General features: G+C 42.2%; 1 protein-coding gene across 2 annotated transcripts; it reads left to right on the plus strand.

Annotated features, from left to right (window-relative positions):
* The first annotated feature begins 7,588 nt into the window (after positions 1-7,588).
* On the plus strand, positions 7,589-15,413 carry LOC134935322 (putative nuclease HARBI1). Of its 2 annotated transcripts, XM_063930463.1 has the most exons (5): positions 7,589-8,406; positions 8,491-8,863; positions 9,175-9,196; positions 13,668-14,204; positions 15,328-15,413. In XM_063930463.1, exons 1-3 carry the CDS (start codon positions 7,662-7,664, stop codon positions 9,176-9,178), a joined length of 1,122 nt encoding a protein of 373 aa, XP_063786533.1. In that variant the 5' UTR covers positions 7,589-7,661; the 3' UTR covers positions 9,179-9,196; positions 13,668-14,204; positions 15,328-15,413. The 2 variants fall into 2 exon arrangements, with proteins under 2 accessions (XP_063786533.1, XP_063786532.1); XM_063930462.1 differs by lacking the exons at positions 9,175-9,196; positions 13,668-14,204; positions 15,328-15,413 and having other exon boundaries at positions 8,491-9,151.
* Positions 15,414-15,671: the final 258 nt, after the last annotated feature.

Raw genomic sequence — 15,671 nt, forward strand, 5'->3', positions numbered from 1 at the left:
AGTTGCGCAAAACCATGTGCACTGCAGGGGAGTGTGTGTTCAATCTGAAATCTAAATTGCAGTGTACAAATAATGCAGGCAGTATTTACTCTGCACAAAAACAAAATAACCCACCCAAATCAAACTCTCTCTGCAAGTGTTATCTCTGCCACACCTGCAGTGCACATGGTTTTGCCCAACTGCTAACAAATTTTCTGATACGATCAGGTCTGAATTAGGCCCCATGGCCCTCATTCCGAGTTGTTCGCTCGCTAGCTGCTTTTAGCAGCATTGCACATGCTAAGCCGCCGCCCTCTGGGAGTGTATCTTAGCATAGCAGAATTGCGAACGAAAGATTTGCAGAATTGCGAATAGAAATTTCTTAGCAGTTTCTGAGTAGCTCCAGACTAACTCAGCCATTGCGATCAGTTCAGTCAGTTTAGTTCACAAACACACCTAGCGTTCGCCCAGACACTCCCCCGTTTCTTCAGACATTCCCGCGTTTTTCCCAGATCATCAGCGTTTTTTCGCACACGCCCATAAAATGGCCAGTTTCCGCCCAGAAACACCCACTTCCTGTCAATCACACTCCGATCACCAGAACGAAGAAATTTCTTCGTTAAGCCGAGAGTAAAATACCAAACTTTTTAGCAAATTTACTTGGCGCAGACGCACTGCGAACGTTGCGCATGTGCAGTTTGCGACTAATCACACCGATGCGAGGAAAAATAATGAGCGAACAACTCGGAATGAGGGCCCATGTGCACTGCAGGGGGGGAGATATAACATGTGCAGAGAAAGTTAGATTTGGATGGGGTGTGTTCAAACTGAAATCTAAATTGCAGTGTAAAAATAAAGCAGCCAGAATTTACCCTGCACAAAAACAATATAACCCACCCAAATCTAACTCTCTCTGCAAATGTTATATCTACCCCATTATATACTGCAGTGCATATGGTTTTACATATTAGCTAACAAATTTGCTGCTGCAATCAGGTCTGAGTTAGGCCCTAAGTGTGCTAACTATCATGGCCAGCTCCAGGCCTACTAGCACACTGAGCGAGAAAATTTTGAAGCCGCACTCCTGGAAAAGTGGGCGTGGCCTGGCAGCTTCATATTATCAAACTATATATAAAGGTTCTTATTAATCTTATTATTGATTCAAATATAAAAACTCAGACTTGATTTGGACACTACAAAAGTGCTGCAAGGGGGATAAGAATGCCAAATTGATTTCTCACAAATATTTAAAATGCCCGCTCTAATATATATTGTAAACGCCTGCACCTCTTATTACCATATCCCATGAATGTGCGCTATACATCGCAAAACACTGCATCCCATTAGAGAAAACAATACACCCACACATTATCTGAGTTCCAAAGCTCATTGATGTATATATTTGTTATTAAAAAGGATATGGATTCAATATATATTACAAAGTATACCTATAGTTACATGGTTACACTCACACAGTAAGCAGTTAGAACATACAATTACATACAGTTATATGCCATTACATACAGTTTCAGTTACATGCCAGCGATACAATTACCATTCCCTCCAATGCAGCTTATGTCTCCCTCTCTCTGTAAATAAATACAGGAACTGAACTGCCAGCAACTCCTCCATCATGCTCTGAGACCAAAAAGAAAGTAGCTGACCTCCTGTGTGGTCAGCTTATGTCTCATCTAGTTTCTGGGAGAGGGGACTCATGATGAGTCACCAGTTCCTTTATATATGTTAATCAGATTCAGCCTTGAAGACATCCAAAGGGCTGGCCTGAGTTTCCTGTTTGGAATATCTATTGTTCTAATAAAAATGACTTTAGCTTTTATACATTCAATCATAATTATCCGCTGCAATGTCCTACAACTTAATAACAAGTATCAAATTAATCTACACATTAAGCTGGTTGTTTTAATAGTAAACATGACCGGTCTATCTTGTTTAGTTCAAATAATACACATTCATGACATTACTTCATTAGATAATTTTAAATCATCATGATGTCTGGCGCTTGAAATTATTATAATTATGTACTGTATGAAATAAGTGTCGAATCCATCTCTGTGGCATGTCCGTGTAAATGCGTGTGTTACCATATATTGCTGTGCTCGCTGCGCATATTTGCAAGTATAGCGACTTAAATGTGTGTAGTTTGTATGTTCTCTTTATATAATATTTTTGACTTTGACAGTCCACCCTTTGGCAGTAAACAATAACTGCCATCAATTATTAACATAAGAAAAAATATTTCATACAATAATCGGTGACCTAGACACAAGTATGTATGCATTTCGCAAATCAGACACTTGACTATATTTGGGGAAGACAGGGAGGAGGACGAGACATCCTCTATATGCACTCGGCGGTCACGGGACCACTGGTTGGGTGTGGGACAACATTCAACCTATAGAGTATGCTGGGACAGTGCTTTGGCCTATAATGTCTGATTTGCGACGAACATTTCACACATACATGTACCTACGTCTTTGTACACTGATGTTTGGATTCGATTGAGGTTCTGCTGGGTAGATGAAAAAGACACAAACCAATCGTGACAGTGACATAAAATTTTTATGATCTACATATTCCTATCATTTTCTGAACATTGTTTCCATTTCTGGAACGTATGCTAGGTCTGTTTAATCATTGAACAAGGGTTATAAGTAGTATCCTTCCTAAATAACATAAACCTTCGGAGTTCGGGGAGAGCCACTCATAAACCTTTCTTCCACATATATTAATGAGCTCTTTATCTGCAATGTGTGAATAGCCATTGCCTGATTTTTTTTCTGATTACCTCTGAACTCCATAACTACTAGAACTGTGATTTTTCTCTGATTTTAACAAACTGATCGTCTAATCCTGGGATCCTATAAGGAGATCACTCCTTCCTACAGAACCAGTTCCCGTCCCACACTCGACTCCTCATAAAAAAACCTCGCAAAAAATAGAATATCCTGAAAGAAAATGTTTGTCAGCGGGAAAGAGAGAAAAGAGAAATAGAACAAAACAACTCTTGTTCATAACAAATCAATTACAATGACTGGTCTTTCTGTAATCCTTTAGTACGCTCAGGTAGTGTTCAACAGTGCCGCCTCTCAGTCTTCACGGAACAGAGTCTCTGGTGATACTTTTGCAATCTCGTTGCCTTGCTCTTTGAATTCACAGTTCACTTGGAACACACAGTTCACTTTGCTCTCCACCTTGCTCTTTGAACACACAGTTCACATGGAACACACAGTTCACTTTGAACACACAGTTCACAAACTCGATGAATGTGAGCAATAAACTACTTTGTCACGAGTTCTCTCTGGATCAGCGACCTTCTTGCAGTGGGACGAGTGGACCCAAGTCTCTCTTTCGGCGACCTTTAGTGCTGTCAACAAATCTTGGTATGGTCCTTCCACCTGTCTATTAGGCAACCTGAGCGTAAGGGCAATCACACAGTCTCTTGGTTCATAATCAATACAGTTAGCATTTGGCATACCAGCAATCAGCAGTTTCAAGTTCTTTGTCAAGTTCTCAAATGCTGGCTCATCTCAATAGGGTACTGTACTGTCACCTCATTGGTGTATTTCTGATCATTGGCCCTCATTCCGAGTTGATCGCTAAGAGTCATCGCATCGCAAATGTACGAAATGTAAGTATCTGCGCATGCGCAAATGCGTGATTACGCATGCGCGAGTACATACGTACGACAACTGTGCAAAATTACTCAGAAAAAATAAAGCCGTAACTGCCAAACGAAAACGAGGAGTGGCGTGGGCGTGGCGGAGGCAAGACTTCGCAATGCTCCGACAAGGGCGTGAAAGTGGGCGTACAGTGTGGGAGTATTCAACTCGCAATGGGCGTGTTTTTCGCAAATAAACATTGTCGCTGTTAAAACTAACATAGGAAACCGTAGCAACATTCACGCAGCAGCAGAGTAGGTCTGCAGTTACTCTACATTTGCGAAGTACTGGTACAAGTGTGTATGCAGTAATTAGCAGTTAATTGGATATCACATTCATCTGATGTCCAATTACTTGTTAATTAATGAGCAGATGAAAGTTACCAACCAGCAATTGTCTGAACACACATTACATGTTTAGTCTACTCACATAGAAATCTCACACACTGCCAAATAAGGGTGTTTTTTTTTTTTTAAATTGTTGTGTAAGCCTTTTTAAAACTTGTTTTAATGTGTGTAAGACTCCCAAATACAAGCAAATGAAAATATTTGTGAAAGTGTTTGAAATCTGCAAAATTGTTTAAAAATAAACCAACACCAACATAATGCAGCATACACTTTAATTTAGGCTTAAAAGTCACAATAATATTTGATTATAATATCTGACAATGTTTGAAATGATGTCCTGTTGACCCTAGATATTTATAAAAAGCGTCGTGTCTGTTTACTTAATATGGACATTAAAGTGTGGTGCAAAGCATACCTTTTTTTTTTTTTTTTTCAATTTTTAAGGAGAATTAGCAGATTGGTCTACAAGTGTCTATATGCTGACCTAATTTTCTGGAACTGCATTACCTGGAAGAAACTGCTCAAATTTTTGAAATATATTTTTTATTACTATATAATTTTTTGACAACATTTAAACATGGCTCCACATGAGTCGCACAGGCAGAGATGGACCAAGCAGCAAGCAGATGGCACTGACAATCATTAGATAGCAGAACTCAGTACTCTGCAAAAGTCTGCTTCTGACAAAAGTATATTTTTAAAGCATAAATAAAACATGACACACCCTGCCACACACACATTTTAAACCAAATGAGAAAGAATTAGGATCCACCACACAAACACAACAATACATAGCACACTAGTAAGAGGAAGATGGCTCTGGTGTTTATACACATAAACTCACAGGCTACAATACATCCAAACAGAAAGAATACATTTCACTAAGAGGGAGTTATCCATTCTGGTCACACAAGCCAACTCCAAAAATACAGAGAGGCAACATCAAAAACATGGGTGCTGCCCATCTGGAGAGACATCATTTTCTTCTTTTTCTCCCCGCCTGAGGCTGTTCTTCTTTGGAAGGTCTGCGGAGCGACCTTCGTTGGGCCTGCCCAGTGGGCTGTTCTTCCTGGGCAGGGGCAGGGGAGGGAGCCGATGTGGGTGGCTCTCTGCCACTGTGGGCAAGGGAGACAGCGATGGCCTGGAGCCCTTGCAAGATGTTATTTGCAAGGGTTTGGAATGAGGAGGCAAGTTGTTCTTGGCCCTGCCTGATCTCTGCCAGACCTTGGCAGAGTTGAGCAACACCTTGCTCAACACAGGTTCGGTGCTCAGTGAGCCGGACAGCTATCTGGCTTACCTCCCGGATGACCCCGTCTTGAAACCGATTTAGGCTCTCACCATACCTAGCGATTTCAAGCAGGATCTCCGGGATAGCAGAGGGTTGGGTGGGGGGGCCAGTAGGAACCTGCAGAGGTGGGATTTGTTGGCCCACACTGCCAGACTCACTAGGTCCCTCCACCTCAGCCTCAACCACATAACCGTCCTGTGACTCAAACGGATCACCCCCCTGTGCTGTGTTTTGTGGCAAGCAAATAGAAGAATGTGTGGGAAAAAAGTAGGATACAAAATTAGTTTATTATTATAAATACTGTCAAAATTACAGACAACTAAATGTGTAAACTTACCTTCCAAGTCATGTCCCGTCAGGATCTCAGGCAGGTCCGTGTCCATATGAGACACCCCTTGGCCCTCCTCATAACTGACACAGGGCATCGCCATCTCCTCCAAGTCAGTATACTCCACAGCGACAGGTGCTCCTCCACCTGTAGCCCTTGAGGCATTCCACTCCGCAGCCCTCTTTGCCTTCAGGCGGGATTTGAAGTCGGCCCACCTACATATGTATTGTGAAAGAGGGACAAAGTAGAGTCTTATTATTTGTCTAAGCTAATATATAGGACACGTGTTCTGCTTGTGTTTGCTAGACATAACATCACATGTAACTACATTTTTTAGTCAACTTAGCACAGAAAAAGGACTGTCAATATGCACTTACCGTCGTCTCACTTCCTGTGATGTTCTGACGACAGAGCCAACTTCATTCACTGATTTTGTGATGTCTCTCCAGATTCGTTCTTTTGAAGCAGCCCCCATGTTTTTTGGCCATCTATGGATTTTGGACATGGCCTGCGTGACCAAGACACGCAACTCCCTCTTAGTGAATGCAGGCTGTCTTTTCTTCCGTCTGGAGGTAGCCTGTGAGGTTTCTTGTTGTTCATCACCATCTTCCTCCTCACTAGCAGCTTCTGTCTGTTGTGTTTGTGTGGCTAAAGCCAATTCTCCCTCAGTTTGGTCACTTTGTGTGTGTGGCAGAGTATCCCCAGTCAATTGTTGTGGTTCAGAAGCAGACATTTGCAGAGTACTAGGTCCTGCCTCTTCAACATCCGCAGAGGCGTATTCCAGCATGCGCCGTTGGCAATCTATGCGTCTTTTCCGCAATGCCATCTCCTGCTCTGCAATGCGGTCCATCTCTGCTGCGATTTGCTCACGAGAAGCCATGTTTGTGATGACGTGTGTACGCTGAGGTGTGTGCTTATATACCTACGTGCGTATCGTTAATTCACACAGGTGTACACTGTTAATCTGATTAATGATTGCACTGCTTATTTAAGGGCCTACTTTGCACGCTGTGAGTGTAGGTAGTTTGGAGTTTCACTTGAGTTTGTTGGCTTGTGCGTGAAGGTGCTATAGGAATTTGCAGAGTGAGTAATTGTTAAGCATACATTTGTCCTTTCGTTTGCGTTTTGAGTATAGACATTTTTTTGTTGCGTTTTTTCGTTTGTGAGTATTCTGGAAATCTTCTTGGTAATTTTTTGAATTCAAAGTTTTTTTTGTTTTGTTTTTTTTTTATTTTTATTTAAAAACACATATATATTTAGCAAGTCCATTTTTGTAAATAAACCTGTGCTTCTTTGATTTGACTGTCATTTTTGTTCTCTTGTAGGAGTTGTTTTTTGGGTGAGGAAACCCTTGTATATTTTGAGTTTTTGGTGTGCAAGAAAACACAAAAACTTTATTGATTTTGGATCAGGTAAGTGCCCTTTGCCTGTGTTGTTGTTTGTTTGTTTGAATGGTCTGTATGTTGTTTTTGACTGTCATTTTTGTTCTCTTGTAGGAGTTGTTTTTTGGGTGAGGAAACCCTTGTATATTTTGAGTTTTTGGTGTGCAAGAAAACACAAAAACTTTATTGATTTTGGTTCAGGTAAGTGCCCTTTGCCTGTGTTGGTGCCTGTTTGTGTTTGTTCAAAGTGTTGTTATTATGTTTCTTTGCCATTTTGTAAAGACAAGTATTTTTTCTTACCTGGATTGATCTGCAAAGTAGTTTTTTTCTTGCCTGGCCTAGCTACTAAATGGATTTTTTTTGTTACTTGATTGAATTTTTTCCTTTATTTTATTTTTATTTATATTTGTTTTATGGTGTTTGTGATGTGTTTGATGCTCAGAAATCTAGAAACTAACATTTTTGGTTTTTCTCACATTAACATATGTTTATTTATTTTTTTAAATTTTGTTCCTGAATTGAACCCAGAAATAATGTCGTACGCTCCTGCAGTAAGTTGACTCCACCTTTTTTTATACATTTATTGTTTGTATATTTTTTAATAAATAATTTTGGAGTATTAAACATTTTTTTGTTTTTATCTCAAAAAAGTGTGTTATGTCGATATTTATCGCAGCAGAAGCCCTACCTCCCCAACCCACGCCAGCACTCCCACCCCAACCGCCAGCCCCACAACCACAACCGGCTCCTCATCAACCAAGGCAACGGAGGCGTGCTAGGCCACCAATTTTCAGAACCCGTGTCCTACTTTTTGGGATGCCAGATGATGTGGTGGTGCGTAGATACAGGCTGCCACCACATCTAATCCTAGACACTCTCTCCATAATAGAGAGTGATCTGGAGTCTGAAATTCGGTATCCTACAGCAATACCACCATTGACACAATTCCTTGCTGTGTTACATTTTTTGGCTACAGCCTCATATCAACATGTTGTGGGAGACCTGGTTGGCATGTCGCAGGGCCAGTTCAGTAAGGTCCTGCGGCGTGTCTGCCAGGCTTTCCTAAAGCGGGTGAAGCAATTCATTGATATGCCTTTGGATGTTGGTGCCCTAGATGTGGTGAAGCGGCAATTTGAGGAAGGTGGTAGTCGCTTCCCACATGTTATTGGGGTTGTGGATGGCACACATGTTGCTATTCAGCCACCAAGACATAATGAAGAAATTTATAGAAACAGGAAACTGTTTCATTCTCTGAATGTAATGGTTGTTTGTGGGCCATCCCTCCAGATCCTTTCCCTGAATGCCAAGTTTACTGGAAGTTCACATGATGCATATGTCATTAGACAATCAGGGATATGGCAGAGATTAAGAGCAAGTCAACGAGCAGACATGTGGTTATTGGGTGAGTTTGTAGATATTTTTTATCTTAAAAATAAATGAAATTTTTGAATATACTGTTTTTAATTTAAGGTTTTTCCTCAAACAGGAGACCGTGGATATCCTTGCACCCCCTGGCTCATGACTCCTTACCGTAATCCCAGGCCAGGACCACAGATGGCATTTAACTCCGCGCTTACTGCCACTAGGCAGCTGGTGGAGCGCACAATTGGTGTCCTTAAAGGGCGGTTTCGTGTGCTCCACCGCACTGGTGGCGACATCATGTATTCGCCGGAGATGGCAAGTAAAATAGTGGTCCTGTGCGCAATACTACATAATATCGCGGTAAGGAGTAGTGTAGAGCTTCCTCAGGCAGAGGAATTGCCTGATGAGGAGCCAGGGGTTGTTCGACACTTCGGTGGTGGGAGTGTTACACGGAGGGGGAGCCAAGTGAGGGCAAGGATTGTTGCCGAATATTTCAGGTATAGTGTTTTTATATTATTTTTATGTTAAAAAAACAAAGCACAGTATGCTTATGTTTTGTTTGTAATGTTGACATTTTGTTTGAGATTGTAAGGTCATTGTGTAATGGTTTAGGATTTTTTGTTTATTTGTCATTTTTAAAAAAGTAAAAATCCGTTAACACGTTAAGCTTACAATTTGAGATTAGTACAAAATATAATGTGATGTGGCTAAATAGTGTCCTTATTTGTTTTATATCCTAAAATCTTGATTATTTAAACAAACACAAAAACAAATGAAATTGAATCTTGCCCACTTTGTGACTGTCCAGCTGAATGATCACACAAACTGTGGTGAGTACACAGATATGTTTACAATTTTATTCAAAACTGTGTGTCTCTGTGTCTGTTTGTGTTATGGTTTTTTTTTTTTTTTATGCAAAAATTTACTTCTGCGGATGCGTTTTTCCGCTCGTGCGAAATAACACTGCTCTTCACAGCATTGCAAAGATCAATAAAGTTATTAGAAATGACAACAGATTTATGACCAATCACATGCTAACAGACGCTATAAATATGTAACCCTCCCTTACTTCCAAGGAATATAAGTTACCTAATAACTAATTGTGCCTCCACCCAGACCAATTGTTTAATAAGGCTTGCCTGGGTAAGCCTCCCTCAATCCCTGTGTTTAAGTACACTCCCCTATTCAACCCCACACCACTAATATTTTACCTGTTCTCTCTTCCAGGATTCATGGATCGGACTCCAACTCACAAACACAGATGGTAAGTATAATATTAAGTTTAATATCTTATAACGACATATTGCTATTATGCATTAATAACTTTTGCTGGTTAATAAAGGAATATCATATTAATACTACATCTCCCCCAACTACCTATACATGAATTGCTCGCATGCAATACAAAAAATTACCTTCTTAAAGCAACACCCTGAGGTGTTAGAGTGACCCGGGTACTCTTACTGCAATGGTTAGTGCACTATAGGGCCCATAATATTTTAGGAAAAAACAACTATATTCATACATGACATATTACACTATTCATCAAACATCACATCCCTTCTTTTCCTTAACCAATGGAATATTATGTAATAGATAGTCCTGTCTATATTTTGCAACAATCGCCCCTTGGTATGCTGCTACATGAGTGTCTCTCCTTCTGAATTCACAAAGTATCTTTTAGCTTAACTGTAACAAATCCTATGAATGGATTTTTCTCCTGCTCTGTTATCTCCCTGCTTTGAAGTAACTGAAGCTGTTTTATTATATAAAGAATTCCTTGGAAATGCTGTAGATCCAACTTAGTAATGTAATATTTCCTCAAAAGAAAGCTGTAGTTTATTGTATTCCACAATATGTAAGTCTCCTCTAATCCTGCCGGATTTAATCCTGGGCTGTCCTTTAGACGAATATCTTGTTTAATGAATATTACATGTATGGCGCTAGATGCGTTCACTGTTCCTGTGTTATTTCAAGTTCCTCAATTTAGTGGTGGAACAATATAGTATACTTTAACTGTCAGCTTCTTCTCTTCTCTCTCTTATTTATTCGAAGTGCAGTCTAATTATGGATCAATAAAGTATTTAGGCAGATGCCACAAGATATTGACTTGGCTCTTTACTTTTAGTAGTCTCTATTCTTATTAGCTACTTCCAATTTATGACAGTGTTGTGATGGTTGTAATATCTTTAATTCAACTGCACTGTTCTATTCAAATATATCTGCACATCATCTATGTAGCAGTTATGAATAAATATTCAGTGTGGCCCAAATTAAATCATTATATCTCTTCGCTGCATGTAGTATATGAATATTGAGGGGAAAAAATATATGAAAGTACTTGTGTGGCTCCTGTCACAGTTAACTTTATCCCCATTTATTGTATATCCTGACGGTATTTTTCCTGCACTATGTAAGTCTTCTCTATCCTCAAACTATTCCATGAAGCATAGCCATTTGATGGTTATTGCAGCTATTGCTCAGGGTATCAACAGTCTAAACTGTGAAGCTAAGTGTATTCCAACAGCTGTAATGTTAAATGCAGGGTAGAAGACAGGTGTCACTTACAGTCTCTCATGACTTGTCTGCATCTCCGTAGACTGCTTCCCCGACTTCTTGTACTGCCAGCCCATCAGGTCCCTCCTCTATCGTTTACTGGAGCTCCAGCATCTGAACTCCGCCTCTGCTGGGAAGAAGTGGCTATCGCTGGCGTCAGTGTTGCTAGGACACCGACCACTTCTTCCGCTGTCACTGGCCGCCGGAGCCTCCCGTCACACTGCCCTCCGCCGCCGCTTGACCGGGGCAATGCGGGGATCTGCACTTCAGCGGCGCCTCAGCACCACTGCACCGCCACTACCTCTTCGCCCGGCACCCGGAGATCACAGCCAGGTACCCGTCTTTTCCGGCCGCTGCTGCGCTCCGCTCTCCGCCGCCTGGACTGCCTTGTTCCGGCCACAACGCCTGAGCTCCGGCGGCCGCCGTGTCTACAGCCCTCCAACAGCGCCCCGAGCTCAGACGTGCGCACTCACAAGGGGATCAGCATACCACCCGTGCCGCTGACAGAGAGCGCTTTTTATATTCTCCCCTGTCAGCGGCACGCGGCCCCTTCAGCCTCTCGTGACCCCCCCTTTTTCCCGCTCTGCCCGCGTGAGTCCTGACTCTATGAGCGCGGGGACACTCTGGAAGCTTCCCCAGCTTCTTCCACAGTGCCCTGTGTAGCGTATATTTAACCCCTTCAGAGCCACTATAAAGCGTCTATCCGTCTCTACTATGTGCAGCAGTTCCTACCTCTCTATAGTAACACTATTTTATACATTTCTTCACATAAATTAATTTATATACACATATAGGTATATTACACCACATATATATCATTATAATATATATACACCTATACATTGTTCACACTATATATACATATGGTTACACTCTCCCCCTGGTGATCTAAACAAAGGCATTTGAGTTAGGTCACCACAAATATACACAATATTAGTTCATTTAGTAACTTTTTGTATAATTTTCAAAGTAGGGCCAGGTAAGTATAGCATTAGGATGTATTATTGCAGCTATTGCTCAGGGTATCAACAGTCTAAACTGTGAAGCTAAGTGTATTCCAACAGCTGTAATGTTAAATGCAGGGTAGAAGACAGGTGTCACTTACAGTCTCTCATGACTTGTCTGCATCTCCGTAGACTGCTTCCCCGACTTCTTGTACTGCCAGCCCATCAGGTCCCTCCTCTATCGTTTACTGGAGCTCCAGCATCTGAACTCCGCCTCTGCTGGGAAGAAGTGGCTATCGCTGGCGTCAGTGTTGCTAGGACACCGACCACTTCTTCCGCTGTCACTGGCCGCCGGAGCCTCCCGTCACACTGCCCTCCGCCGCCGCTTGACCGGGGCAATGCGGGGATCTGCACTTCAGCGGCGCCTCAGCACCACTGCACCGCCACTACCTCTTCGCCCGGCACCCGGAGATCACAGCCAGGTACCCGTCTTTTCCGGCCGCTGCTGCGCTCCGCTCTCCGCCGCCTGGACTGCCTTGTTCCGGCCACAACGCCTGAGCTCCGGCGGCCGCCGTGTCTACAGCCCTCCAACAGCGCCCCGAGCTCAGACGTGCGCACTCACAAGGGGATCAGCATACCACCCGTGCCGCTGACAGAGAGCGCTTTTTATATTCTCCCCTGTCAGCGGCACGCGGCCCCTTCAGCCTCTCGTGACCCCCCCTTTTTCCCGCTCTGCCCGCGTGAGTCCTGACTCTATGAGCGCGGGGACACTCTGGAAGCTTCCCCAGCTTCTTCCACAGTGCCCTGTGTAGCGTATATTTAACCCCTTCAGAGCCACTATAAAGCGTCTATCCGTCTCTACTATGTGCAGCAGTTCCTACCTCTCTATAGTAACACTATTTTATACATTTCTTCACATAAATTAATTTATATACACATATAGGTATATTACACCACATATATATCATTATAATATATATACACCTATACATTGTTCACACTATATATACATATGGTTACAAATATATGCCCAAATACGGAAAACGCCATTGCCAAGATGCGTGCTGCACCGTTCACCAGGCGTGAGCTCCGCGTCCTGGTTGCGGTGATGGACCGCCGCGTAGGCCGCGTTGGGCGCTTCATCCCAAATCGGGTGAAGCGCGAGGCCTACGCGGAGGTCCGCCGCCTGCTGCGGACTCGCGTCCGCAGCAGGCGGTCAATCATTCAACTTGAGAGGAGATGGAGTGATCTCCGCAGGAGGACTCCCGAGCTGTTGGCGGAGATCCGCCAGCAAATACGTTCTATGCATACACGACGTAAGTTACATTACATAAGAATATTAGCAAACATTGTGCAAATTTACACTAAGTGGTAGGCTAATTGCAACGCTGAGTGTGTTTTTTTACAAAATAGGACAGTGTGTGTGGTTAGGCCAAACAGTACTGACTGTAGCAAACTGACACCAAACAAGTGCATGTTTTCAAGAATTAATAACCAGCCAGGAAACTGTTCCCAAATACTTGATCATTGCTGCCTATATAATAAGGTGCCTTGAATAGTGATCTGGTGATGTTGCCTAGACCAATCAATATGACTCAATGGACTAGATTACGGAATGAGCTTCAAAGTAAAAGTTATGACTCATTTTGTTTGCTGTGGCCAACATGAATAGGATTTATACATGTTTGATTTTCATTTCTAAAAAACACTGTATTTTACATGGAACAGAACATTGAAAATTGAAATTGTTTACTATGTAATTTCACATGTAAACTAAATGTTGTCAAAAATATCATTATAGGACAACAACAACGGCAGACCTCTCCGCCCCCTTCCCCTTCCCAGTCCCCCTCCCCTTCTCACTCCCCCTCCCCTTCTCACTCCCCCTCCCCTTCCCAGTCCCCCTCATCTTCCCAGTCCCCCTCATCTTCCCAGTCCCCCTCAGCTTCCCTGGCCCACACCACTTTACACTCCCCTTCTCACCACACCTCTCCATCTCTTTCTGGGACCCCTTCTCCTCCTTCCCATACCCCTTCTCCTTCAACTTCTAAATCACCATCTCTGCCCCCCTCACCCTCTATTGGCTTAACTTTCTCTCCGCCCCCCTCGCCCTCTCAATCAGACCCCCCCTCTGAAATTCCAGCACCAATCCAGCCTCCTTCCCCCATCCAGCCTCCTTCCCCAATCCCTCCTCCTTCCGCAATCCCTCCTCCTTCCCCAATCCCTCCTCCTTCCCCCATCCAGCCGCCTTCACCCATCCAGCCAACATCCCCACCCAGTGAATGGGCAGAGGAAGCCCCTGAAGCCAGTTCAGGGAGTGTTCATGTTGCCGTGGAAAGTAAGGTTTTTTTTTTAAATGATTACCTACTTACACTTACAATGACAAAACATGCAGTGTTGTACTGTTTGAAATCTTGTACCAAGGACACAAATTTGTGTTTTTCTTCATGGTGTACATGTTGCATTTACATATTTGTGAGTGTCATTATATGTACAGTGTTTATGTGTGCAATGTTTTGTGTGTCCACTCTAGGTTGACACTCATTAGGTAGCCAGGGTTGCCAGGACAACAGGGTTTATATGTGGGTTTTTTTCTGGGAAACAGTTAGACCTGAGTGGAGTTTAGTATGTTGTTGGTCTTTTACACTTGTGCCTGTGTAGTCTTAATATTTGCACTTACAAAACACATGCTTCACTTTGTTATGCAGCCTAATGACACAGTGATTTGTGTTGTGAAAGTTACACTCACAAAATGACTATTTGTTAAAGTCAAACCTGTTTGCAATTATTTAGTAAGGGCAGCTTTCAGGGAGTGTGGGAATGCTAGGATATGTTGGCCTTCTGAAGATGTTGATATGCAGTGTGATGATGCAGCACCAAACCCCTTAAAAATATTAAAAAAACACTCCAGATGTGAATGAATGCCAACATGGTGTAACAGTGACGAAGATGGTAGTTATCTTTAACATGGGATGTCGCCCATAGCAACCAATACAAATAAACTTTACAATTGGGGAACCACTTCTACAAGATAATCATCTTATTTTGGCTTGTTTGCTATGGGCAACGCTCCATCTTAAAATGAACTCACATAGTAGTAAATGTAGCCCATGGTCTAGAATACTGTAAAAATTAGCCAAAAAAGCCTGAGCAGGCTTGTGTGTTTTTCTGCTAATGATTGTACCATAAAACAGGCATGATGTATAAACTTTGCCATTAAGCATGCCTGTCCAAACTGCGCAACTGCAACTGTAGAGAAACTACACATCCCAGCATGCCCTGACACAGGTTTGGCATTCCCTGGCCCCAAAACTGAGTTAACGCATGCTGGTATATGTAGTTTCACACCAGCTTGAGGGATGCAGTTTGGACATGCCTGCATTAAAGTGTGCTTTGTGCCTTGCTTGTATAATAAGCAATGTGAGTAAGTTAGTAATGTTTATGTTATCTTTTAATTTCAGATGTTGCCGTTGGAGATCCCACATCGTTGCGGGAGATTGTGGGAAACATGAGGCGACATCTCCAGGCCTTGCTGGGTCTGCTAGATGAGATGGAAAATTTTTGTTAATTTTTTTATGTTTTTAAAAACAAAAATTATCTTAACATTTCTAAAAATCATTTAAAAAAAATAAAAGAAAATTATTATACTTAAGCGGGTGTTTATTATTTAATAATGCAATAAAGGAACAGCAGATTGCAGAACAAACATTTCTTACATTAAACATTTCATACAGCTAACGTAAGTTATTTTAAAAATCTAAAACAAACATGTTATTGGCTAAATAAACATGCAAAAACCTTCATT

This window comes from Pseudophryne corroboree, chromosome 6 (assembly GCF_028390025.1).
Source record: "Pseudophryne corroboree isolate aPseCor3 chromosome 6, aPseCor3.hap2, whole genome shotgun sequence".
NCBI lineage: Eukaryota > Metazoa > Chordata > Amphibia > Anura > Myobatrachidae > Pseudophryne > Pseudophryne corroboree.